Source organism: Podarcis liolepis (assembly GCF_965112155.1).
Source record: "Podarcis liolepis genome assembly, chromosome: 5".
In the NCBI taxonomy this organism is placed as follows: domain Eukaryota; kingdom Metazoa; phylum Chordata; class Lepidosauria; order Squamata; family Lacertidae; genus Podarcis; species Podarcis liolepis.
Genome location: NC_139556.1, coordinates 53,427,743 through 53,452,407, shown reverse-complemented (window position 1 = coordinate 53,452,407; position 24,665 = coordinate 53,427,743). Strand labels below are relative to the sequence as shown.

Below are 24,665 nucleotides of genomic sequence, written 5' to 3'. Positions count from 1 at the left end.
GTTTTCATTATTTTAATGGCACTGATTTTAAGAAAAGCAATGTAAACTGTCAGATTTATAAGCACTAGAATTGTAAACTGTCAGTAGCATAGATTTGAATTTAAGGTTTATTTGTATTCTAGGAATTATGGAATTGGATGGAAAGTGCTCCATCTTAGCAGCAGAGAAGCTGAAAAGTTTTTTACTGAATGAGTGTGTGACAATTACAGTGAAAGGAGTTAATAAGAATATTCATATAGTAACTGTCAAAAAAAATTCTGGAACTAATACTATGAATGTAGCTGATGAACTAGTAATCGAAAACTCGGCAAAAGATAGCAAGATTGAGAATCGTAAGTAATTTACCCTGAGGTAATTTCTTGCTAAAATGTTACCCACATACTTACTATAAAGATTTGAAAAGTTTGTTACCACGTAACACAAATTTTTAGTCGGTACTTTATTTTACAAAATTGGAAATGCCTTGCTATGGGCAGCCTTATTGCTGTTCAGTGGTGTTACAAGAAGCTATATATATTTGTTTTTCTTTCAGGATGTGTAAAGAACACTAAGTGCTGTTGTATGGAGCTGAGAAAGCAAGTAAGTTTCAATTTGGAGTTGAAGTTCTCTTTGTTTCCAAATCCTGATTGCTTGCAGAGCCAATGCAAGTTTGTTTTGTTTTGGTATTTTGTATCCACCTTCAGACCAGATCTGGTCCGCCCATGACGCGGGGTGAAGCGCTTGCCTCAGGCAGCAGAAGTGCCAGAGGCGGCACTCCACCCACCCCACCACTTCTGCCACTGAGAAGGAGGTGTTCTGGCTCACAGCGTTGCTGCTGTCAGCCAGAGAAGTCAAGTGAGCAGCACCGTGGATCCTGCTGAGTTTGGCAAGAGCCAAGGAATTCCTGCATGCCATTTGTGGCTTGGCAACACTTAGAGGAGCACCTTGGATCCTGCCAAGTTCAGCAAGAGCCCGGGCACAGCAGTGGCAGAAGTGGGGTGCCATGGGCAGGAGCAGGAGGCAGCAATTCCCATTTTGCCTCAGGTGGTGAAACAAGACAGGCTGCCCCTGTTCAGACTGCATCATGGATGTTGAAGAGGTAGCAAGACTGTCAGTTATGGAAACATCAGACACTGGTATAAAACATGTTTTTTAAGAGGTTGCTGCCCAGCTCACTTTATTCTCCTAAATAAAACTTAAGCATTTGTTTTCTAGCTGAAATTTGGATGGCAAACAATATTGACTTCAAAATGTTACTGTATTTCATCAGCTTTCCAACTGATTTTCAGTATATTTCAGTTCATTTTGAGAGATGAGTTTGGATCCAAAAGCTCCCTTCTGACAGAAGGTGCATTTGCATTCAACCTGAGATCATGATGTAGACAGGTTTGAGTATTACAAACTAGTTAGCTTAGGTTTTGCTAAGTGTGCTTTTTCTTGCTTTTTAGTATGTGTGTTGTGTGCTTGCTTATTTTTTCCATTTTTTGTTAGGAGTGTTTTATAATAATAATTTATTATTTATACCCCGCCCATCTGGCTGGGTTTCCCCAGCCACTCTGGGAAGCTGCCCATGTTTGGTTTTGTTGATGTGTGCATTTTGCTGGCCTTGCCTGTTTGTGGGGAGGGTTCTAATTGTTCTAATTTATTTTTTTTGACTTTGTGTGTGGCAGGAATACCTCTTTTTTGTTTTTGGTTGGGTCCTTTCACTGAGCATTACCAGTTTTACCTGTTGTGAAATGCACCCCCCAGACTTAAAACAAAATTGTTCCATTATAATGGCTGTTTTTTCTACCCTTTCATAGGTTACAAAGCTTGAACAGATGATTTATTTTCTCCTAAAAGATCGCTTTGGTGAAGAAAAAGTTCCTGAAATGATAAAGCTCTTTGAAGAAGCTGAGCTGGAATGAACAGCATAGTATAGTTGTTGAGTACTGTTGAAATCCATACTGTTCACTCTAACCTAAGCCTGTAATCTTAAACTATTTAGTTGAAAATACATTCTGTTGACATGTCAGAATGTAACTACTTAAGTACATAAATCAAGGTTTATTTCCTGTCTTGCATTTTGGATTGCATGCTTGCCTTCAGATGATGGTCTGGGCAGTGTTTGTTTTCTTTCTCTCATCCCTTATCAGTGTAACCAATTGCATCTTTATCATTATTCAAGTTGCAAAGATCAGCTTCCTCTGTGTTGATCTGATCAGAAGTTTAAAGGCATGATGCCTTCTGGATGGAAGAATTTTTACTTCAATCTCTTAAGAAATTATTCAGTCCAGACACGACAATTCATTTAAATCTTCGTCCCCATTAAGCAGCCCATAAAGGCCTCAATTATTTGGCTTAAAAATCTGTATTTAAGTTTCTTATGTGTGTAATTTTAAAATGACTTTTCAGAAGTATTTAGGACTTCACATAAAGAAATAGATTTGTTTAGTTATTGTAGCTAGTAGAATTGTGGGTTTGTTTGTTCTTTTCCTTTTTTGAACCCTTTTTCCTTTTGGGGGAAAAATGTATGTTGATTCTCTTTGTTTTTATTACCGTATTTTTCGCTCTATAACACGCACCTGACCATAACACGCACGTAGTTTTTAGAGGAGGAAAACAAGAAAAAAATATTCTAAACGAAACAGTGGATGTATGTTTTTTGTGGTTCATGCTGTGGCCACAGACATGTGATCTTACGGTGAGTTTGGGGTAGCCCAATGCAAAAATCCTGAGGATCCATGTGGATCCATGCTTTGTAACCATGTTTTTGCGCCATGAAACAGTGGGTGGGTGTGTTTTTTGGTGCAGGCTGTAGCCATGGACATGCTATGTGATCTGATGGTGAATTTGGGGTGACCCAGTGCAAAAATCCTGAGGATCCAGGTGGATCCATGCTTTGTAACCACATTTTAAGTGGGGAGGGAAGGAAAAGCACTCAAGGGACAAGGAGCACTCGTGGGGGGGGGTGGAGAAGGATGCTGCTAATAATGCAGGAGAGGCTCCTCTCCGGCTTTGCTCCTTTAAAACAAGCAGGCTCTGCTTCTCTCCCTCCTCCCGACAAGGAAACCACGATAGTAACCACTCTGAGACAAATCAAGAAAAATTGCGACCAACACTCTCCCCCAACAAACGCAGTGAGGTCAAAACACACACACACAGAGAGAGAGAGAGAGAGAGAGAACTGGCCCTAAAGTCGCAGGGCGCTGGAAGTTGCAGGGGCACTGGGGGAGTGAACGGGAAGCAAGAGAAGGAGAAGGAGCCCTCACACAGACACACAGAGTGTCAATTCTAAAGTTGCAGGGGCGCAGGGAGAGTGAACGGGAAGCAAGAGAAGGAGAAGGAGCCCTCACACACACAGAGTGTCAATTCTAAAGTCGCAGGGGCGCTGGGAGAGTGAAGGGGAAGCAGAAGGAGGAGAAAGATAGCTCAAGCACACACACACACACAGCCCCTACAGTGGCTAATCCAAAATCGGACAGCAAAAAACTGCAGGCAGGGACAGAGAGCAGGGGTTTTTTTAAAGCAGCCAACTCCCGCTCTGCTTCTCTCCCTCCCCGGCTCCGCTAGCTGACAGGAGCCGCTTACACCCGCTTTGCTGTTTCAAAGCGAGCCACGGACTGCTCACGACTGCAGCAGATTCCCCTTCATCTGTAGGCATTCGCTCCATAACACACACAGACATTTCCCCTTACTTTCTAGGAGGAAAAAACTGCATGTTATGGAGCGAAATTTACGGTATTTATTTTATTATTTATTATTATTTACTACTGCTAAACTCGCCCAGTCTGCAATCCTCACCCCTCTCCTGATGATGATGTGATGGGAAGGATTAGGATGGTGTGTGTTTAGGTGCAGAGACTGCTGCTGAATCTGGGCAGGTGACAACTTCCTGCCTCTGGTTCTCCCACTGTTGATAGTTTCAGGTTGGAGGTAGGTGATGGAGGCTTTGGATATGGGATACAAAGCAGGAGTGGTCCCTAAAGGACCCAGTTCCCAGGCACTGTTGAGTCAACTCAGTGGATGCAGCAAAAAGCAGGAGAAACTGCTCTTCCCCCGCCCCCTGGCTGTCAGGTCTTCATATGCAGCTGCAGGTTAGAATTGCTCAGTTAGTCCTATTGGTCACAGTGAGATTTACTTCTGAATAAACATCCGTAAGATTGTGCTGTGAATCTTCTTTACATCGAAACATTTTACTCTTGAGCCTGTTTGTGCATGGCCTTCAATCACAGAGAAGTGCAGCTCTGAATTGATCATACACTTCACGTTGTGACTAGGTTACTAGCAAAGGCTAGAATTTAAATGTAACTACACAACTTCTGCAGATGAACAAGGTCCATGATCACTTAATTTATTTAGTCCTCAGGATAAGATTACGCTGAAGCCTGCTACAATGGGATCTGCCTGCAGGTCGTAATAGCTCACTCATATAGTTACAGAGTGTTACCTGTTCTCTGGTCTCTCAGCTGGTGGGCCCCTGTCACAAGGCAGGGAGCTGTGCTACATCTAGGTCAGTGGTTCCAAACATTTTGCCACACACACCTGAGTCTTTGTACACCAGTTAATAGTTTTTCTGTCTGTTGTAGCAGTTGTAATATGCTGTACTAGATGCAGTCAAAGCTTTAATTGTAGTTTATTTGCTGCGGCTGTTACTTATTGCCTGTTACTGTATTGCAATCCGAATTCCATAGAATTCAAACTATAATAGACTATAAGAAAGAAAAGCAATTGAAATACAATTAAGAAGCAGAGTGAATACTTAATTTGATTATGCCCTATCTCCTGTCTTCAGCCACCGCAGACCACCATTGTGAATCCCTGATCAAAATGGATGCAAGCCTAACAGTTTGAGAACCCCTTTGGTTTATTCTTTCCACAGCAATGAAGGCGCTTTCTAGGAGTAAATGTGTAAAGGTTCAATAAGCATCTTGGGAGACTATGCATGCATTTATGTATGATCCATGGGATGATTGGGGATTTGAGAATTGTGGCTGTAGTTCATGATAACATACTTGCGGGGACATGAGACTGGGATAGCTCCATCAAACGTTAGCCAGTGTTTGGTAAATGGAAAACAAGTCAATTTCCTTAGAATCAACTCCAACATTAGTCGAGATAGAGCCCACACCACAGGCAATGAATGAGGGAAGCACTTTAAATCCACGTTGTCTATGAGGACATGCTTTGCCCCAGCAGCCTGAAAGGGAAGCAAAGTAGGGTGGGTCTGTGCCCCCAGTCTCCTCTGGCTTTAGCTCTGACCCCAGTGTGTAATTGCTTGTTGACATTCCTGGCCGGCATTCCTCACCTTAAAGGTACATTCCTCTGGGTCAGGAAGCCACCCGCCCCGCCGCTCCTTTGGGAAGCGCCTCCCTCCCACTCTCAACGTTCAAATGGGCAGCAGCTGGAGTTCCGCCCGAAGCCTCGAGGTTGGCTTGGTTTGGAGGGCGAAGAGAGCGTCGATCAGCGCGTCATTCGCACCTCCTTCTGCAGGCACCCGGTCAAAAGTGTGCACGGGGCGGGAGGCGGAGGTTGGGAGGGGAAGAAGGGGCTTTCCTGGGATCGCCTGGCTGCCCGCTCGTAGTCCAGGATCGGTGCAAGCGCAACAGCCGTCGGAAAGCGTTAAGGCGCTTCGGCGATCGCAACAGCTGTCTCTGCGCCTCGCCGGAGGAGAGAATCTGCCCCACGGCCACTATTGGGGGTGAGCGGCCGATGCAAGATCTGCCTGCGCTGCAGCGCAGTCCGTGACTTAGAAAGGGGAGAGAAAAGGACGGCTAGGTGTAGAGAGCACCTGGGGTGGAGGGATAAAACTTGACCTCGCCTTGCAAAGATTGCTCTGCTCTTCCATTGCTTCCGTCTGGGGATCCGCAAGGGAAGCGGTAAGTTCCACGAGCGCCTCGTTCGCGATTTGCAAAGGGAGCCGCGAGTTTACAGTAGGGAGGCTGCAAACCCTAAGCAAAAATAAAATGAAAGCTGCGTGCAGGGTCAGAGCAAGGGGGACACCGCGCATGGTTCGGCCCTGCGCTCAGCAGCTTGGAGATCTGTGGCGCAAAGCAAGCGGCGCTTCGGGGACAGAAATCCGGCAGACCCATCCGATGAAGAGGGGAGGAGAGAAGTGAATGCCCCGGACGGTCCTGGCATTGGGAAAGCAAGCACAGAAGTAACAGAGGGCGAGCCTGCCGGCGGGGCTTGAATTTCAGCATCCTTTCTCTTTCGATCCGCAGCAATGCATTTGGGCGCTGGGACTCCAGGAATTGCTCTTTGAAATGAGGGCGCCTCCCGCATCAGCGCCTGAAGACGCGCAACGGTCCGAACGCAGCTGGTGGCACGTTTTGCAACTTTTGGGGGGGGGGAAACTGCGCAACGTAGGGCGGGGTGGGGGCTTCGGGAGTCTTGCACCATCCCTCCGCCCACTCAGTGTTTATAACAGTTATAGATTTTCACGGAACTAAAATATCATGAAACAGTTCTCAAACTTTCAAGTTCTCCAGACTCTTCTGCAAGACTTGGGTATGAAGCATGGGCGTAGCCAGGATTTATGTTGAGGTGGTGGGGGCACGACACTCACCTGCCATCTTCCTCTGTCTCTCTCAAGTATGTATGTATGTATGTATGTATTTGATTGATTGATTGGCAGCTGTCCTGCCTTCTCCTCCCATGGTATGAAGCAAAATGGGCAAAACCCCAAGAGTTTGCAGTCCCAACTTCATTAACATGCAGCCTTAAAAAGAGTTCTGGAGAACTTGAAAGCTTGTTCACTATTACATTGTATTTGCCCCCAGAAAAATACTACTCTGTTGTGACTTTTAGATACTCTCGAATGAGCTGACATGGCTTTCTCCATTTTTTCCACAGAACCTTGTGCACAATTCCTCCCAGTCCTGGACTAGCTGCCCGTGATGGTATGTTAATAGCCACAAGCCGTTTCCTAGTTTCACAGTTACCAAAAGGGGGCAGCTGTTGCCTGCAGTGCAAAAAATCAAAAGGTGATTTATTTCTACATTTTTTCTTTTCTTTTTTTGGGTTGAGAGCAGTGTCTTGTTTCTACTCTGTGCAGTTAGATGGGGAGATAGGTATCTCCTTTGTCTATCTGTGTGCCTCAGGAACCATGCCAGCTTCCTGGAAGCATACCTGTAAATAAAATGGATCCCTTTCTGCAAATGCAACCACGACATGATCTTATCAGTGACATGTGCTCATCTGCTTTGCTGAGGGCCTCTCGGGGCAGGTTTCTGGGAGCAGCTGCAAAAAATGTAGCTGCTGGTCTAACTGAATCAGAACAAAATAAAAAAATTCCTTCCAGTAGCACCTTAAAGACCAACACGAAAGCTCATACCAAGAACTAACTTAGTTGGTCTTTAAGGTGCTACTGGAAGGAATTTTTTTATTTTGACTATGGCAGACCAACACGGCTACCTATCTGTAACTGAATCAGAACAGTGAGTCGATATGGTGAGGTAAGGCAGAAATGTGGCCCCCAGAACAAGGAAAGGGATGTAGTGGTAGAGCATAGGCATTGTAAGCCCAGGTTCCCAGATTCAACCATGGCAGTGCCAATTAAAAGTCTGGAACAGGTAACATGCCTGGAACAGACATGAAGCCTGTGACATTGGAGTGGCATGGGAGACTTTAGGAAGAACAACCTATTTGCCAGTCCCACCAAATGGTCCTATGTAAGATGTGCAAAGGGAAAACAAAATTTATTCCTTTCCCTTTAATGTAAGCCTAGCCTATTCTTCATATTCCCTACCAGTTCATCACTTTCTCTTTTCTCTTGGCCTAATCAATCAAAAATTGCATTGATGCCTCAAGGATATTTATATATTTTTCATGGGTGATTCTGTGGCAGAATGCATTGGGGAGTGAGCAGCCCATTGTAAGATTTTTAGTTGGACCAATGCCAACAAACTTACTATCCACAAATAACTGACCATCTTGTATGCACAGTAAAACAAGGGCCATGTCTTGACTACTATGGGTTGGATGGTTTAGTGGGAATGTGCATGACACTAGTCCGCTGGGATAGGATCTCCTTTATTTTTCCTGAAGGGTTTTCAAGGCCTTGTTATGAGCAAAAGGTAGTAAATATAGGCCAGATCACTATCAGCTGATCGATGATTAAATGACTCACCAAACAAGATGTGCACCTGCTCACCATTTTGCTCTTTGATTGCTCTTCTGTTAGCCCTAGATGATTCCAATTTCATTAAGTGTGTAAGTATCTGTAGCCATGTATTCTGCATCTTTTGTCTCAATAGGCATTTTCAATGTGATGTATGTGAGTTGTTGTTAGGCTAATTCTTGTATAAGGAAAGAAAGAAAGCACCTCCCTAAACACGTTTATTCAGAAGTAAGCCCAACATGGGAGTGCATAAGATTCCAGCATAAGTATCAATAAGCTGCTTTCCTCATTTTGCTTGCCTGTTTGGCTGCTTCATTGTGAAGATTATGAATCTTTGGACTACTCCACCCATTTTACAGCCACAAACATGAGCTTACCAGTACTTCTACATGCAGTAGGAAGTTGCATCAATCCTTGTGTGATATACACAGTAAAATATTTGTGCACATGCGCATAAAACACCATGTGAAGCTGCCATACAATAGCAGATTATTATTGGAACAAGCAGCACATGCTCACAGTTTGGATACCTCGTGATGTTGAATGTGTTTACCTCAACACAAAAAATGAACAAAAAATATATTTCAACATCCCACCAGGACCACAAGTTTGGCTTCGTTCAAAGTTTGATTAATGGGGAAAGCAATAATAAGATCCAAGCTCAGGTGTGATTAAATAGCAGTGGAATATCATATATACATGTGTAAAACTAGACCTTCCAAGGATAATATGGGGATTCCAAATTGTTTATGCATTTTTCGGTTGTGACAGAAGCTTGCAATAAAGGGCTGTTTCTTGAGTGGTTCTTTCTATCTGAACCAAATGAACTCTTTGCTCAAGAGCTTTAGAACTTGTCAACCAAAGCAAATGTAAGCCTCCCTGACTCACCTGTTCCACCTTAGCTTTCATGATTTGTAATAGCAGGTGTATCTAATTCAATTAGAAGGCTTAAAATAAGTTGAAGTAGGTCTCTTGCTTCAGCTAAAATGGTACTAAATAGGAATCAGCATTTGGTCTGTCTGTCTAAAATTAAGACTAACCAATTTGCATTACAAAAATGTAGCTTTTCTCAGTTCAGCATTGTTCATGCTCATCCTCAGCATGGTGTTTTCAATCTATATTGACTCTTGATCCTGCCGTTTACAAAGTTTGGTGTGGTTACTTGATACATGTTTAAAACCTGTCCCCTTGACTAGGCTGTGCCTTTTCCTACTTGCATGCGTCCAAAGTGAATGTAGAAGGCAGTGGTGATTGCAGTCTTGGCATACGCCCACCCACAATGCACTGGGCAGGTCTGAATACATCCTTCCCTATTGCCTGGACAACCTACTTCTGTTTTCTATTGGATAAACTGTGGGGTAATCAAACTCTGCAGAATCAGTCTGCAATGAACTTTGACTTTCAGAATGTCTTAAGAAGGACTTTTCACGGGGCAAATAAATATGCAGTACATCTAGATAGTGTGTAGACTCCTTTAGGAAAAAAAACCAAACGCAATCTCCGCTGATTCTAGAATAAATGCAGCCATAAGCTGCATCTGCAAAAAGAGCACAAAAGCTTGTATTACTTGTTGCACCGGCTCTTTATAACAGTTGACCTTTAAAACAACCAGATTCTTTTTCAAAGTCTGTTTTATTTCTAAGATTCCATTATTATATGAGTGTTCTTTCAGTCTCTTGCTGCAAGGAGGAGGAGGAGGGCTTGAAGTCCCCAGCCTAATGAGCCAACTTGTTGTATGTTGGATCCATATCAAAAGGGAGGCAGTAATTAATTAAAGTTGTACCTACTGCTTGACACTTTCTAATGATTTATTCCCATCCCATTTTTTGGCAACACTTGTTGAAGGGCCTGTTGTTCTAGGCAAGTACACACTTCAACTATTTTGATGATTATGTCTGCTGGGGAGAAGAGTTAAGCAAAATTGCTATGAACTGTGCTCTTTAGAATTATATGTAGTCACCTACATGCCTGCCCTCTTGGCAAATGTAGGATCAATTCACCCAGCTAAGAATGTGAGTTGAATTTAGGCATATGATTGCTCAGATTTTTAGGTGCTTTGGGTTGCGTTTTAGTGTGTACAACTGCCTGCCTATCTTTCTTAGGTGATAATAAGCATACACAGAAACTACGAAAAGCAGAAATGAGTTGTTTTATTTGACATTAGTTGCTTCCTACAAAATAGTCTTTAAGCGACATACAAAAAGGTTGAATATCAACTTAAGGAGCCATTTCTAGATGGTAAATATCCAGTTTGCACGACTTTTTGATATCTGGTTGCATGGGCTGAGTTTGGGCATGGAACAAAGCAGATCTATGGTTATATATTTCATTGCCTCATCGTTTTTGGAAACATTTGCGTTAGGAAAGTTATAGTGTGTGTTCTAAGCAGCAGGAACTTTTGACGTGGTGAAACATTTGCATGGACACTTTGTCTGCTCATACTTGATTCCTCATCATCGCTTGAAACTCCCTATCCTTCACACACTTCAGTAATTGTCCTAATCCTTCTCAGTTCTCGTTTTTTTTAAAAAAAGAATCAAAAATCTATACCAAAGTTGCAACTCTTAAACACTAAACTACCGACAGACATTAATGTCCAACCTTCTGTGTCAACATATGAAGAAGGTAGTATAATCAAACAAATAGTGTACAATGGTGCTTTTGGTTTTACATCTCAGAGGCTACATTTTCAAACTCCACTTACCACAAACAGATCAAATTTCTTTGTACAGTGATGCATATTTTGCCCAGTTGACTTGCAGCACATTTTTCGATCACTGTTACGTTTTGGAAGCCACAAGTTTTAGTAAAACATCAGAGCTCCATTTTTTCTTGTTTCTTTGAATGGGTCTTATTCCAGGTTCTCTGCGGAAAGGGGAAGAAGGACCATAGCTCAGAGCATCTGTGTCCTTGGTTGTTTCCCTTCAGCTGCATTCTTGGTGACTGTCCCTCAAATACAAGTTATGGATAAGGCCAGACTAGACGCATGAGGCAATTATGTCTTGGAGAGATGTGGTGCCCTATTTACATATAACTCAGAGGTGGATCTACTTTTTGCACAAAAATAGAGTGCATTGAAGAGGGGAGCAAAACCTGCTCTTCTCTTGCCTGGTTTTGCCGCTGTCTGTAGGTTTAAGCCAAGGGGACGGGTGAGGGAGGCATCTTTTCCAGCCCAGGGGCCATGTTTCCTTCTGGGCAACCTTCCAGGGAGTCAGATGTCAGGAGTGGGCAGGGCCAGAGACAAAAGTGTGTGGAGAAATGAATATAAATGTTACATTTGTATGTAGTTTCCACCCATGCTCATTTACACCTCTCTAACCATCATCTCCTGGCAAATAGAAGGGGAAGAAATGGAGGCAGTGAGAGATTTTACTTTCTTGGGCTCCATGATCACTGCAGATGGTGACAGCAGTCACGAAATTAAAAGACGTCTGCTTCTTGGGAGAAAAGCAATGACAAACCTAGACAGCATCTCAAAAAGCAGAGACATCACCTTGCCAACAAAGGTCTGTATAGTTAAAGCTATGGTTTTCCCAGTAGAGATGTATGGAAGTGAGAGCTGGAACATAAAGAAGGCTGATCGCCGAAGAATTTATGCTTTTGAATTATGGTGCTGGAGGAGACTCTTGAGAGTCCCATGGACTGGAAGAAGATCAAACGTATCCATTCTTAAGGAAATCAGCCCTGAGTGCTCACTGGAAGGTCAGATTGTGAAGCTGAGGCTCCAATACTTTGGCCACCTCATGAGAAGAGAAGACTCCCTGGAAAAGACCCTGATGTTGGGAAAGATGGAGGGCACAAGGAGAAGGGGACGGCAGAGGACGAGATGGTTGGATAGTGTTCTCGAAGCTACCAGCATGAGTTTGACCAAACTGCGGGAGGCAGTGGAAGACCGGAGTGCCTGGCGTGCTCTAGTCCATGGGGTCACGAAGAGTCGGACACGACTAAATGAGTAAACAACAACAACAACAACAACAAACCATCATCCAAACAAGTAGAAGTTTGAGGCCATATTTCAGCCGGGAAAATGTACTAGGGAGTGCAAAGTAGGACAAGTAAGAGGTGTGGCCTGGGGAGAGTTCTGAAGGCCAGAAAGAGGCCCAGAGGGCCACAATTGGGCCACATAGTTAAGAGCCCCTTTCTGGCTTAAGCGTTTATTTTTCTGCCCACATCAGAGCTGGGCTTGGGGGCAGAGTGCTTAAAAGAAATGGAGCACAGCTTTAGCAGTGTTCTTCTTACCTGCCTGCTATTTGGTGGTGGTTTTGGTTAGATGCAGACACTTCCATCCCTGATTTATATAGGAATAGGGAAAACACACACTTAAGGTATCATATCTAGTTTGGTCATGTGTGTTTATAATAATATAATATATATACACAGTATTAATATGTATTATAAATGCAGCTCAGGCTCCTTTAAAACTTTTGCACAGCTGTTGTTCCATTCACAGCTATGAACATTCAGACTCTTAGTGATACAGATGTTTGTAAGTACTGCCTAATAAATTTATTCATAAGTGCATGCTATGTTTGCTGCTCTCAGTTTTTCCTTTAAAAGAGTAGAGCGGGGCAGCTGGGTGAAATAATTTCCCTTGAGAAATCTGAGATCTAAAGTTGAGATAGGAGTGTCATGAAAACACCCTTATCTCCCCAAACTTTGTGCTATAGCGTCCTGGTCGACTCACCTGCCAGGGCAAGTGGGGACTTGTTCATGTGTTTCTGGGAATTTACAGTCAAGCAGTTCTGGAGTTATTTGAGTGCGCATTTGTGGGGAGTGGAGAAATATATCATTATCTTATTGGCATGTACCAGGAGATGGACTGGAGAAAGAGGGAACCAGAGCTGTTTGAGGAACTCTGTTGTTGTTGTTGTCACCTTCATTTGGCTAAACAAGGAATGGGGCCCTCCAGTTGTTGGACTACAACACCTGTGTTCCTTGGCCATTGGCCATGCTTGTTGAGTCCAGTGGGAACTGGAGTCCAACAGCATCTGAAGGGCCACAGCTTCTCCATCCCTGGGTTAAAAACAGAATGACCTGTCCTGTAGAGAATCAGCCCTTTGAGCATTAATTATGTTTGTAAAATATAAGAAACTAGGTATACAAGTGTCAGGCAAATGTCCAGAATTCAGCTAGTAAAATAAGAGGTGGTGGGATTTGAGCCTCCCTAGAAAGCATATGGCCTCTGACGTAGGGACATGGACTGTGGTTGGCAAGGAGAAGCACTTGTGCCTTTTCAAACGTACTCTGCTTGAACTACCAGTTTGTAGATGCAAAGAACCACTTGGTTAATACATGGTATAGGAAAATGAGGCTCCAGGGCATCCCAAAAGCCTCTGGAAAGATTTAGGAGCCAAACACCAGCAGTCCTATGTTAAATACGTTTCTACTGTTTTTAGCTCTGACATTACCTTTGGCCAAATACCTGAAAGGATATTAATCACTATCTCCGACTGTATCCAAGTAGCTCGATGTAGCAATGTTGAGTTCTCAGCTGGCCTTCCATTAGGTATTAGCCAGGCTCAGATCTACTTGCCTCCATTGATAGACCTATGCTGTGTGACATCTTTCTTTATATATCTAGTCTACCTTCAGCAAGAGATGCTGATCCGTAGGCATTAATATGCTGCTTCCCAGGATTCTAGCCTAAAGCTTGCTATTGAAAAACAGTGCTGAACCAGAGGAGCTCAAATGAAGCTTTGTGGGTTGGTAGATGGGGCATTATATATATAGCACAGCACATGATTCACAAACAATAGATCAAGGCTCGCCAATGAGTCATGGCAGCCTTACGTCACCAAACTATAGTTTCCATGTACAGTTTAAATGGAAAGTTTTAGCTACAGTAAACTTGGGCACTAGCCAGCTAGATAGAGGCCAGATCTTTGTTTATGCAAAAATGTCATTGCTGTTTAGAGCAGCATAAGGAGGTTTATAAGTAGCTCATAAAGTTAAATGGTGCTGATGTGTGACGTACAGTCAGAAAATGGATCTGTTTGCAATTGTACAGCATGCACCAGCTGCCACTAATACCATTTGATAGTCAAGATCTTAAAAGTCAGGTAATATGTTTAGCACCTTTCCTAGAAATAGTATGTGCCTTTTTATCCCGCAGTGCTGTCATCATGAGCCTCTTGATGTGTCTTAGCTACGCTTGCATTTTCCTGTTTTCCCAAGGTGAGTTTACAAGGTAAATAATCGTGGGTGGACTGTGGTGTCCTGCAAAATCTGCCCTTTTAAACACAGGAGAAAGGTGGTGATGGTTGTAGAATAAGGAATAAGGCTGCATCCCCTTAGGCACAAATTTGTATGGTACTTGTTCATCAGCTCCACACAGATGTGTGACCAAATCATACACTGTGCTGTGCTGGGCATGAACAGAAAATGAACAATATCAATGGTACAAATCTTAAAACAGCATTTGTGTGGTGTCCAGAATGGTATAAAACCAGGTCGCTCTCTTCGTTATTTAAGTTACAACATTCCACACAATCCTTCTTTCTGATCCTGTTGTCTCGCAGCAACAGGAATCAAGCTGACTCACCCAGCCAAACTGTTGCTAGCCAAACCGTTGCTTACTGCAACACACAGGAGGCTGAGAGTTTCCCAAGAGGAGATCACACTTTCTTCACACCTCCTCTGGTTCTCCTGTTGCTGTGCTTCTGCAAGCTTAACCATGATTTGGTTTAGGGTGTCATCCAAACCTGGGCTTGTGATTTGTTTTGCTGGAGACAAGCCCAGGTTTGGATGACAAACTAAACTTGACTTAAAGCATCTCAACAGGAGTAGGAACAGAAAGACTAGCTGCAATCTCATTTTTGGGAGCCTGTATGCCTAGGACATTCATATGCCATAGTTTGGCATGGCATTATGTCTAAACCTTCTCAAAGTTCTAGTTTATATCAAGATCTGTCCGGAGGGCCCTAGCAAGGCCTACCAATACGTGAGCCACAAAACTCTCCAGTGAACCCCATCAAACAAACTTTATGCTGTGACCTGGTAAAGTTTTAAAATGATTAACAAATATTTTCAACTGTAAGGAAATTACTCAATTTATACACTGATACCAGTCAGATTTAAGTCAGCTCCGTCAATTCCATAACATTTTGTTCAGCGTTGAAGCAATGTGGGTGGTATTTAACCCAGAGTAGACCCATTGAAACTAATGAGCATGACGACTATTAATTCCAGTGGGTCTACTCAATAGTAAAATTTATTTGAATATCACCTAGTATTCTTTTGTGTCTTGCATACCTTGATAGCCTTTCTGCAGCTGAAAAAGCTAGATTATTGTGCTTATCGTATGACCATTTGCATCTTTAAATGGGTGCCAAAGAGAAAGCGCACAAGCTATCCTGTCCTCAGGGGCGGAGGAAGGGGGGTGCAGTGGGGCGATGCGCCCCGGGTGTCACCACTGAGGGGGGTGACAAAATGGCGGGCAGCACTCACGCAGCACGCCCGAGTCACGCATCTCTCCTGGGAATGACGCGGTGGCTTGGGTGCCCGCAGGCTCCGTGCTGCCCCAAACTGTCTGCCTGCTGCCTCCCCCCCCCCAACTGTGGGGCGGCTGAGTGGGAGGAGGCAGGCAGACTCCTCGGAGGCCCCGCAGCACATCCTGCCCCGGCTGGCCCCACCCTTGGGCGTAGGTCGTGTGTGCTGCCTGGGTGCCCGATGGGCTTGCTCCACCGCTGCCTGTCCCTATCCTGATATTTTCTGGAAATCATCTGAAAGTAATGCCTTAAAGAGGTTCTGTTAAAATATTTTGGTAATAGCTGGTTAACTGTGTTGACAACTTGATTTTACAGTACTTGTGTCATGGAGCATCCAAGAACTGCACGTCAGCCAGGAAACCATTGAGAAAATTTCAGCAGCTGGCCAGCGTGAGTGTTTTTTGTTTGTTGCACAAAAAGCTCTTGCAATGCCTAGTTCTCCCGCCTGCAGATTTGTACCCTTCATTACATGATCAACATATTTTTATTCACCCAGCTATTTAAAAGAATTTCTGATCTTTGACTATGAGCTCCTAATGTCAGCTGTGTAATTTATTCTATATTTATGCTGCCAAGCTGGCTTGATCTGCAGGCTGAAAAGTTTTTATGTTGCTGTAGTGGGAGGTGAACTTGTGGAGAAGAGCAGCTGTGGAAACTGTATGGTTTATACCCATTAATTGTGTGTTTCTCTGTTAGTTGGGATATGTGCTTGACACCTTTGGCTGTGCATTCTGAGTATATCTCTTTTTTCCTAGTGGATTAATTTCAGCTATAGTATTATCCTCTGTTGCTGAAACATCTCAGTGTTCCAGCAACCATTTAATGAGGGGTGCAGTGGACTATTACCAGATAGGAATTAACAAGGTTACTGTATAACATGACTCAGTGGCTTTCAGTGGAATGCTTTAAAACTTTCAATCCCTTTTAATCTGTTTTTAGGGGGGGGGGGCTTTTTTCAAATCTTTTTAACTAGGCAGAAATCGAAGTCAAAGGGGATAATCAGTGGTGTCCTGGAAGACAAAGTAAAAGAACAGTTCCTATTTGTTTTTTTAAAATTAGTTCAGTTTTTATATATCAGAGGAGTTAGGATGGGTAACAACGGTTTAAGGTGGGAAGGGGCTATAAAAACAAATACAGTACACCATAATATGTAAGCTACGTAGGATTTAAATTGACCCACTATACCTGTTGAATGTCAAAATCTTTTATCAATTAAATGCTTCTTGTCCCCCTAATGCATTTTATCTGCAGGGGGGTTTCCCCTGCATTGAGGGGCACCTGGGCCATACCACTGGTCCCATTCACAGATGACACTGTTCCAGCCACCTACTGTTCACAAGTTGAGTCTGGAAGTCTGAGCAAGGAAGCATATGCATGCAGACCTCTATGCAGTGTGTTTTTGCTTTTAAAAAAAATAGGGGTACTCTCATTTTCCTACTCATATTGAAATACTGCCCCTCAATTTAGATACACAAAATGTTGGGGGATATGCGTACCCCTGTGTGTCCCCCCCAGAAAAAAACACTGCCTCTATGCAAAGTACAATCCTATATGATGGGTTGTCCAGGTCAGTATAGATGCATAGAAATCATAGGGTCCAGGGAGCTGGGGACAGGGTTTGGGCCCTCATGTGAAGGGGTCTCTTGGAATAGGCCAAACAAAAATATAGGATGTAGGGAATTCATAACTGGCTTCTTCAATGTTTGCTTTTACTTATAAGCAGATGATAGTGGAACTCTGAATTTGATTGGAGCAGTATAGAGCAAGGCGATTTAACTCTTCCCTTAAAGATGGCATTTCTTGTTACTTTATTAGAATAATGTGTGTCCCACCTTTTACATCTACCAGAGTAGGACTCTGAGAAGCTAAGAACATTCAAGAAACAACAAAGCAATCATTAAAAATTAAAATGGAGAGGGGAAGAAACAAGACACAAGAGGGCAGATAACTGAGAACATCATCATCTGCTTAAAATAAACAAGGCGAATAAAAAGCCGGGCTCCTCTACTGCACACAGCAGCTTCCGAGGTGTGGCTTGAACACTGGGCGGGGTGGAAAGGCTAGCAGGCCCCCTTCTCTTGGTGTCACTGCTGTAATCAAACCATTTCTCCTGCATGGCTGCTGTTAAAAAACATAGCAATAGAAACTTTAGGAACGCTGATCTTAGATTTCTCCCACATTTAATGGAATTTGGCCTATATAGCCTGGGGGAATACGATTTGTAAGATTCCATTTCTGATTTTGCCCATTGTCTCTGCTGTAGTTGGGCTTTCAGTAACTGATTCTGATAGCTTTTCTGTGCACTGTTTTGAGTGCTGTGGCATGGAAGCAGCCTTTACTTGCTGACATGCTTATTCCCTATTTATCAGTGTAGTCCTTTTTCTTTCCCTTTTTTTTTTTTTTTTTTTTTTGCTAATTTCAGGGATGCAGAGTATTTAGAGTGACTGAAACAAATGTTTTCCAAATTTCCAAGGGCATGTTTGTGCTTTGCACATTTTCACAGGCCCCTCCCTGTAAAATGAAAGGACAACCTTAGCTTAATCCAACTCTGTCAACTTGAAGCTTCTACCTTGGCACACACTCCTAGCAACTAGTAATTGCCTTGCAGGCAAGTTTGTGCATGCTCAGGTAACACCAGGACATGGTCTCAGGAAAACCTGATGCTAGTATGAAACTGACTCTGTGAAACTTGTTTCAAGCAAACCACAAGTGTTTAAACTTATGGATTTAATAGAATCTTAGAGCCGCAAGAGACTGTAAGGATCATTAATGCCAAGTCCCTCAGGCAGAATGCAATGTACCTAAATCATCCTTAACAAAGCTATAAAGCCAAAAGAGGCTCCACGACATCTCGTTTGTGTCTTTAAATAATAAGAGAGAGAGAAAATTCCTCTCAGCGCATAGGCAGTCATGATTAATCAGCAATTTATGGCAGCTAGTATTGCAGATATAACTTCTCCTCTCAGACTGCAGTTTCTATGATACTATGACATCCCCCCCCCCAAATGAGAAGGTTAGTTGAGCTTAGAGGAGTGAGCCATCTTTGGGGAATATTAAGACCTGACCCTGAAAGTTGTTGACCCCAGTAGGGATGTGCTTTAAGGATTAGTACAGAATCTGTGGTTCTGCAAAAGCTCTTGGGCTGTAATTCCCATCATCCTTGGCCATTGGTCATCCTGGCTGAGGCTGATGGGAATCAGAGAGTCCAACAGTATCTTGAGGGTTGCAGGTTTAAAGGCTTTCTCAGGCTGGTGTTTGGAACCACAAGGCAAGACAGTTGCTTGCAACATGTAACCATATGCTACGTTCAATACTGTATTATCATCTCTCCCACTTCCTGGAGTTTGGAATGGCTGGAGTGATGCTGGTTAGATCCTGATCACTTGTGATTACAGACACTGCACAGAGGACAGAGAGGCGTGTGTGAGTGTGATAAAACTAGCCTACAGTACAGAGATTCACAGTTATTGTTCTGCCTATTTTTGCCTGTACCCCTTGCACTGAAAAGGGTTCCCCACTTGTGAGCTAGAGGCTGAAAACTTCAGTAACTGGGAACAAAGCAAAGAAGTGCAATGTACTGAGTTTTTGTTTAATGAATGGTGATGTGCATTTGAATTCTTATTTCCTTCTGGACCTTCACTTCCTAATGTATTATAATGAATGTTATCCTTGGTTTCTTTTCAGCATGTATACTTCACCCCACCCCCTGCCAGTCCTCTTCTCCTCCTTCTTCTGTCCTCCCAGCCAACCTGACTTCTTAACATTATTACTATTTGTTGTGATTAAAAGACCCCTCTCTCTTCTGCCAGTAATGAATTGCTCTGCCCCGGTTGATGTCTTGTTTCTGTTCGATGGATCCTACAGCATTGGCAAAGGGAGCTTTGAAAGGTCAAAATACTTAGCAATCAAACTTTGTGATGCTCTGGACATCAATCCAGGAAAGGTGAGCACCATCCACCCCCAGTTTATTCCACTCACTGGGTGCCATGTAGAATCTGGGAGATGCATGTTGTGTAGGGTTGTGCATGTTGTGTATGTCTGTAGGAGAATATAGACAACTTGGGGAATTCTTGTTAGTTTATCTTTATGGGGTTTGCTAGTTCACTTCCCATGTCTGTTCTTGCTGTAGCCATTTTGAGCATTCCTGGAATGGCAGCAACTGCATAAAAATAAATCCGCCTTGTTGACCTTCCCCTCCCCTTTCAGGTCAGAGTGGGAGCAATACAGTTCAGCAACACTCCTCATTTGGAGTTCCCTTTGGATGCATATTTCACCAAGCAGGAGATAAAAGACAAACTCAGGAAGATTGTGTTCAAGTAAGAATTATTATATGTGCAAGTTCTTATTAAGGAAGTTAAAATAAGTAGTTGGCAAGTAATAGTTTCATTCTGATAGTTGCATGTTCCTGTTGTATTTGGAACATTTTACTTTCAATGTTGTGAATGAAATATTTAATGATTTATTCCTTGATTTATATCCTGACTTCATTATTTTATGGAATCGGGGGCGGGGGGGCATCCATTTGATTCCCAGCTGGTCTCCTGTCAACCAGACCACCAGCTTAGCTTCAGCAATATGATGGCCTCATGTACCTCCAGATCATTTCCTGGGACCTAACTTTATTGGTATATTTATATTTAAGCTGATTTTCCATATCCAGCCATATTCAGTGTCCCATGGTGCAAATAGTTTAAATGTCAGTCTAACTTAACAAAAACGCTGGCATGGGAGTAAGTTACATTTAATCCAATAGGTCTTATTTCCAAGTGGATGTATTAAGAATCAGAGTGTGGGTCACCAACAACAAAAGTTCTGCTGGAACAGGCCAGAGGCATGGATCCAGCTTCCTATTCTCACAGTAGCCAACCAGATGCTTATGGGAAGCCAGTAAGTGGGACCTGAGTGTAACAACACTTTCTCTATTTGTGATTCCAAGCAAAATAGTATTCAAAGGCACACAGCCACCCACCCCCTAAGTGCTTAAGACCACGAGATTACAAACATTACAGTGAATCAGAGATGGTCTCTTGGTGACAACCTTCATGGACAGCAAGGACTTACAAGGAACTGTTCTGGGTGCCCATTCCTTAGCTTTGGAATTCCTTCTAGTGTACATGTGTGGCGGTTACATTCTGGACCTCTGCATGCATCGGCAGCACCCTCTCTCTGTTCCACCCCCTTTTGTGATGCCACGCACATATCAGACACACCTAAGACAGTCGCTGCCTGTATTCCAGAAATGATGTAGGGGTGTGTGTGTGTTGTGGATTTTTTTTTTGTCCCCAGGGATAGACATGAGGTCTCTAAGTGGCTAATTTGTGCTGTTTTTGCATATATATTTCCCCATAACATGGTGTATCCTAATATTTAGAAAGCTTTCCTCATTTTTACTTATTTTGAAGCATAGTTCCCCCCTTCTCTCTCAAACCCCAACATGTGCACACAGACACTCTATGCACCAGGAAGTTCTCTGCACACCTCCAGGGCTCCCACGCAGCCCTCCCTCTGCATGATCATTTTGGACACCAAGTATGCACCTGCCACCAGGAAAGAGATGGAGGAGAGAGAAAAATGGGGTTCTGTTGTGCTAAGTGGAGATTCCTCTCTGCCTCTTGTGGGATTGGACTGAGCTGTTAATGTTTCAAGGGAAGACAGGGTATGAAAAGCATACCCCCAATTCCTCTTTGACTGCTTCTGAAGTGCAACTGAAAGCAGAGGCTGTGAAATGGTATTGAATATCTGGAATCTAGACATGTGCTGACATTCCTTTAATGCTGAGAAGAGAACGTTGACAGCTCCAGCAGAGATAACGTCCTTCAGTTTGCCAGTAAATCCTGGTTTTAGCTTAAAGATATCACTGGCAAAAATAGCCAGGATGGCAGCAACCACTTCAGAGGGCAGAATTAGAAAATATGAAGGTCTGCCTTCATGGCCACTTGGTTCTCCCCCTCCCTCTTCAATCTTTTGTCTGTGGCTCTTAATGCTAAGATAGGCTTCAAGCAGTTTAGAAGTATCACACCCAATGACGCATGCATTAAAATAGAGTGGGCCAGATTCAGCCACCTCATTCTGTTAGTAGAAGCCAATTCAAGGATTACCGCTAGTGCAATGGAGCTGTGAGTCGATATCTATAGGGTGATTCTGGTTCTAATAGTGTCCTCCTTCATGGCCAAGCCCATTGTGCTTCAAAAAACCACTTTCTTGCTGATAAGACACATGAAAAGGATAAGCATCCTGCCACAGTGTTTTTAATCACTTGCATGCAAATTTTACATCACTTATGGGGTATACCATTCCTTTTTTCTCTCTGGGTATTAGTGCCAAGAAGACACAGTGCCAGTAAACAAAGAGGAGGCTGTTTTCTGGTGACAAACTCACACGCCTCACATGGAGGTATTCATATGAATGTGAGGTGTGTCAATTTTGTCATAACAAACAGTGTGGAAAGGACATTCCTGGCTTGGTTGGTAAACTAAAACTGAAGGGCCTGCCAGCTCATTGACTGAAAGGAACTCCCATCTCCTCAATCGAAAAACAGCCCTGGTTGCCCAGGATCTAAGAAATTATTTTTTAAAAAAGCCTGCCGCATTCAAAATCAAAGCCGTCAAGAGTTTCAAGTCATTTAGAGATGGAAGCAAAGCAATGACAAAATGCAGCTGGCTAAGGAAGATTTGACTGCTACTGCAGTGTTGCTGATGCGTTCTTGACATGTGGCTCAAGAGAGAGAACGTTTAAGTAAGGGAATAAAGGGGAGACCTAGAAAAGATCAAAGCCGGCTCTGGCAGGAGTTTAGAGAATTGAGAATTATAGGGTGGTACAAAGAGAAGTGTGCAGATTAAAGAACCAAGCACCACAAAGCGTGAGTATGATCAAATACTGACTACACAAGGAAATACAGAAATCACAATAAGGGTCATTTTTTGAAAACTGAATAAACATGGCCCAAAATAAAGAGTTGTAGGCATGTGGAAATGAGGGGGTAACACTGTGATTTATTTTAAAAGGACTTTATTCACAATTTTGCCCAAATCATTTTGAATGGAAATAAAAGCAGCTCTAACAAAGAGTACAGTAACTGGAAATGGTCAAACTCCCACAACAGGCATAGAAAACGGAGATAATCAAGGCAGTTTTGTTACAGAGTTAGTTGGAGTGGTGACTGGAAGTATGCAAGAAAATATAATACTGAATATGACCATTCTGTAATTCTCACCGTAGATGGCCTCTTCAGTTATGCGAAGTGTTAGCATTGCGGTATTGCCACCACCAGCACACGTGTTTTACCACACTGTATATCATTTCCAGTCATTCCTTGTGTTTGTTGCAGTCTAAATTCTTTGTACGTCATGCATGATTTCCCTCAGCAGAAGACGAAAAGCCCTGTGACAGCCAAAATACTTGGCTAATAGATCCAGTGACCAGCTAGTAAAATCCGAGGGGGCTTCCCAGAACAGCACTTAATGTCTTGGACTTCTGCAACCTAACATTTAACAGATGTTGGAGTGCAAGTGTGGGGGCAGAGATGAAACTGCACCTGCAGTGACTCTTTAGAAATCTTTGTAACACAGCAACCCCCGCAAGCAGGGCAATATGAATCATGGCATACATATATAACTTGGTACCCGATGACTCTGCATGTGTGAGCCACCTCCATTGGATGGGGTGACTGTTCCTCGCGTGCGAGTCATTACTTGCTCTTGTGACTGCCAAGAGATGAACTTGCATCATACGTGCACTCACCCTGAGTGCCAGGTTCTGATCTATCTCTATGAGAAGTAGCTTCTTTTGTGTTAAAACAAATGAACCAGAATATAATAGAGTTGCCCCAGGCTGCAACCTGGAGATTCCCCTGATTAGAAGGTACCATAGGACAAGTGTTTGTTTTGAACCCCCTGACTGTGAATGGGTGGGGCAATTTGGACCAGAGAAGTGGTGTGTGGAGAGTGTTAATGTTCCTCTCCAGAAGCTGGAGTGTTAATGTTCCTCTCCAGAAGCTGTGGGGTTTTCTCATGTGGTAGAAGGGCAGTTGGATTTCATTGTACAGTGAAACCCCGGGTTGCGAATGTGATCCATGCGGGAGGCACATTCGCAACCCACAGCGCTGTGATTTGGCGCTTCTGCGCATGGGCAAAGTGTGATTTAGTGTTTCTGTGCATGCGCAAAGCGCCGAAACCCGGAAGTAACCCATTCTGGTACTTCCGGGTTCGGCATGTCCATAACCCGAAAACAGGCAACACGCAGCGATTGCAACCCAAGGTATGACTGTACATATGTAATGTGTAGTTTCCCGCCTATTGATAGTAAAGTGTTATTGGATAGGACTTACTTGACTCCAAAGCAATGTATGATGTCTGTTGCCTATACAGTCAGTAGGGAAAGGGGAGAAGAATGAAGTAGAAATTACATTTAAGAGGAACGTGCACCATCTCAAAACAGTTTTTGCTCCTCTTTGCTGTCCTGCCTGCTGGAAAGGTAGAATGCATTCTCTTTTTGCTCTCAAACAGCATATTTGTGTATGTTGCACCTATTTTATCAAGATTGTTTTTACTTATGTGATACAGCCCTGCTTTATTCCAGTAATAGTCTCCATCACCTGTTGACTTTCCAAACAAACCATATTCTGTATTCTAGCATTTTCCCTGAGCAAATGACAGGTCTTCTATTGGAAACGAAGCAGAGAGCAGTGTTTACTTATCCCCCTTCTTCTTCTGTTTAACTCAGAGGTGGGAGAACAGAAACAGGACTTGCTCTGAAATACATTCTTCGGAAAGGATTCTCTGGGGGCAGAAACTCATCCATACCTCAGATCCTTATAATCCTAACTGATGGGAGATCTCAGGGCAATGTGGCAGTGCCAGCCAAGCAGTTAAAAGAAAGGGGGATTGCTGTGTTTGCTGTGGGAGTCAGCTTCCCAAGGTAAGTTTATCCTCTAGTCTAGAGTGGGAAGAAGTCAGGGGTGCTCCATTACTTATTGACTACCAGTGACTGAAGAAAAGGCTTGCAGCGGAAGTGAGATTTATCAGGCTAGAGAGTTGAAGAGAAAGTGGTGGTCCATACGCTAGAAACCCATCGCTAGGGAGAGTTTTAGGCATCGCTAG

At 43.3% G+C, this 24,665-nt stretch overlaps 2 protein-coding genes and 2 long non-coding RNA genes across 18 annotated transcripts in view; 3 read left to right on the top strand and 1 right to left on the bottom strand.

The window, feature by feature from the left end:
* Positions 1–2,042, top strand: part of TDRD1 (tudor domain containing 1) — a 30,295-nt gene extending 28,253 nt beyond the window's left edge. For all 9 annotated transcript variants that reach the window (XM_083504772.1, XM_083504768.1, XM_083504770.1 and 6 more), the window contains 3 exons: positions 123–332; positions 533–579; positions 1,782–2,042. In XM_083504772.1, the coding sequence (XP_083360898.1) occupies positions 123–332; positions 533–579; positions 1,782–1,886 (362 nt within the window). In that variant the 3' untranslated portion in view covers positions 1,887–2,042. The remainder of the gene's footprint in view (positions 1–122; positions 333–532; positions 580–1,781) is intronic.
* A 250-nt stretch (positions 2,043–2,292) lies between these two features.
* LOC310707706 lies at positions 2,293–3,855 on the bottom strand. The gene is made up of 2 exons (XR_014526676.1): positions 3,733–3,855; positions 2,293–2,528 (listed from the first exon to the last, which is right to left on the bottom strand). It is a non-coding gene; the product is annotated as an uncharacterized lncRNA (long non-coding RNA).
* LOC310707711 overlaps positions 2,933–24,665 on the top strand; it is a 308,528-nt gene continuing 286,795 nt past the window's right edge. The window contains exon 1 of the long non-coding RNA XR_014526681.1: positions 2,933–3,156. This is a non-coding gene — a long non-coding RNA (uncharacterized lncRNA). The remainder of the gene's footprint in view (positions 3,157–24,665) is intronic.
* Positions 5,351–24,665, top strand: part of VWA2 (von Willebrand factor A domain containing 2) — a 33,001-nt gene continuing 13,686 nt past the window's right edge. For 2 of the 7 annotated variants that reach the window (XR_014526627.1, XR_014526628.1), the window contains exons 1-7: positions 5,516–5,837; positions 6,814–6,944; positions 14,193–14,254; positions 15,883–15,957; positions 19,377–19,510; positions 19,774–19,883; positions 24,289–24,483. Coding sequence is in view for 5 of the 7 variants with exons in the window: in XM_083504788.1 (XP_083360914.1) it covers positions 14,203–14,254; positions 15,883–15,957; positions 19,377–19,510; positions 19,774–19,883; positions 24,289–24,483 (566 nt within the window). In the remaining 2 variants the exon portion in view is untranslated. Of the gene's footprint in view, positions 5,838–5,873; positions 6,266–6,443; positions 6,553–6,813; positions 6,945–14,192; positions 14,255–15,882; positions 15,958–19,376; positions 19,511–19,773; positions 19,884–24,288; positions 24,484–24,665 lie in introns of those variants that run through there. The other 5 variants (XM_083504788.1, XM_083504791.1, XM_083504790.1 and 2 more) reach the window with 5 other exon arrangements.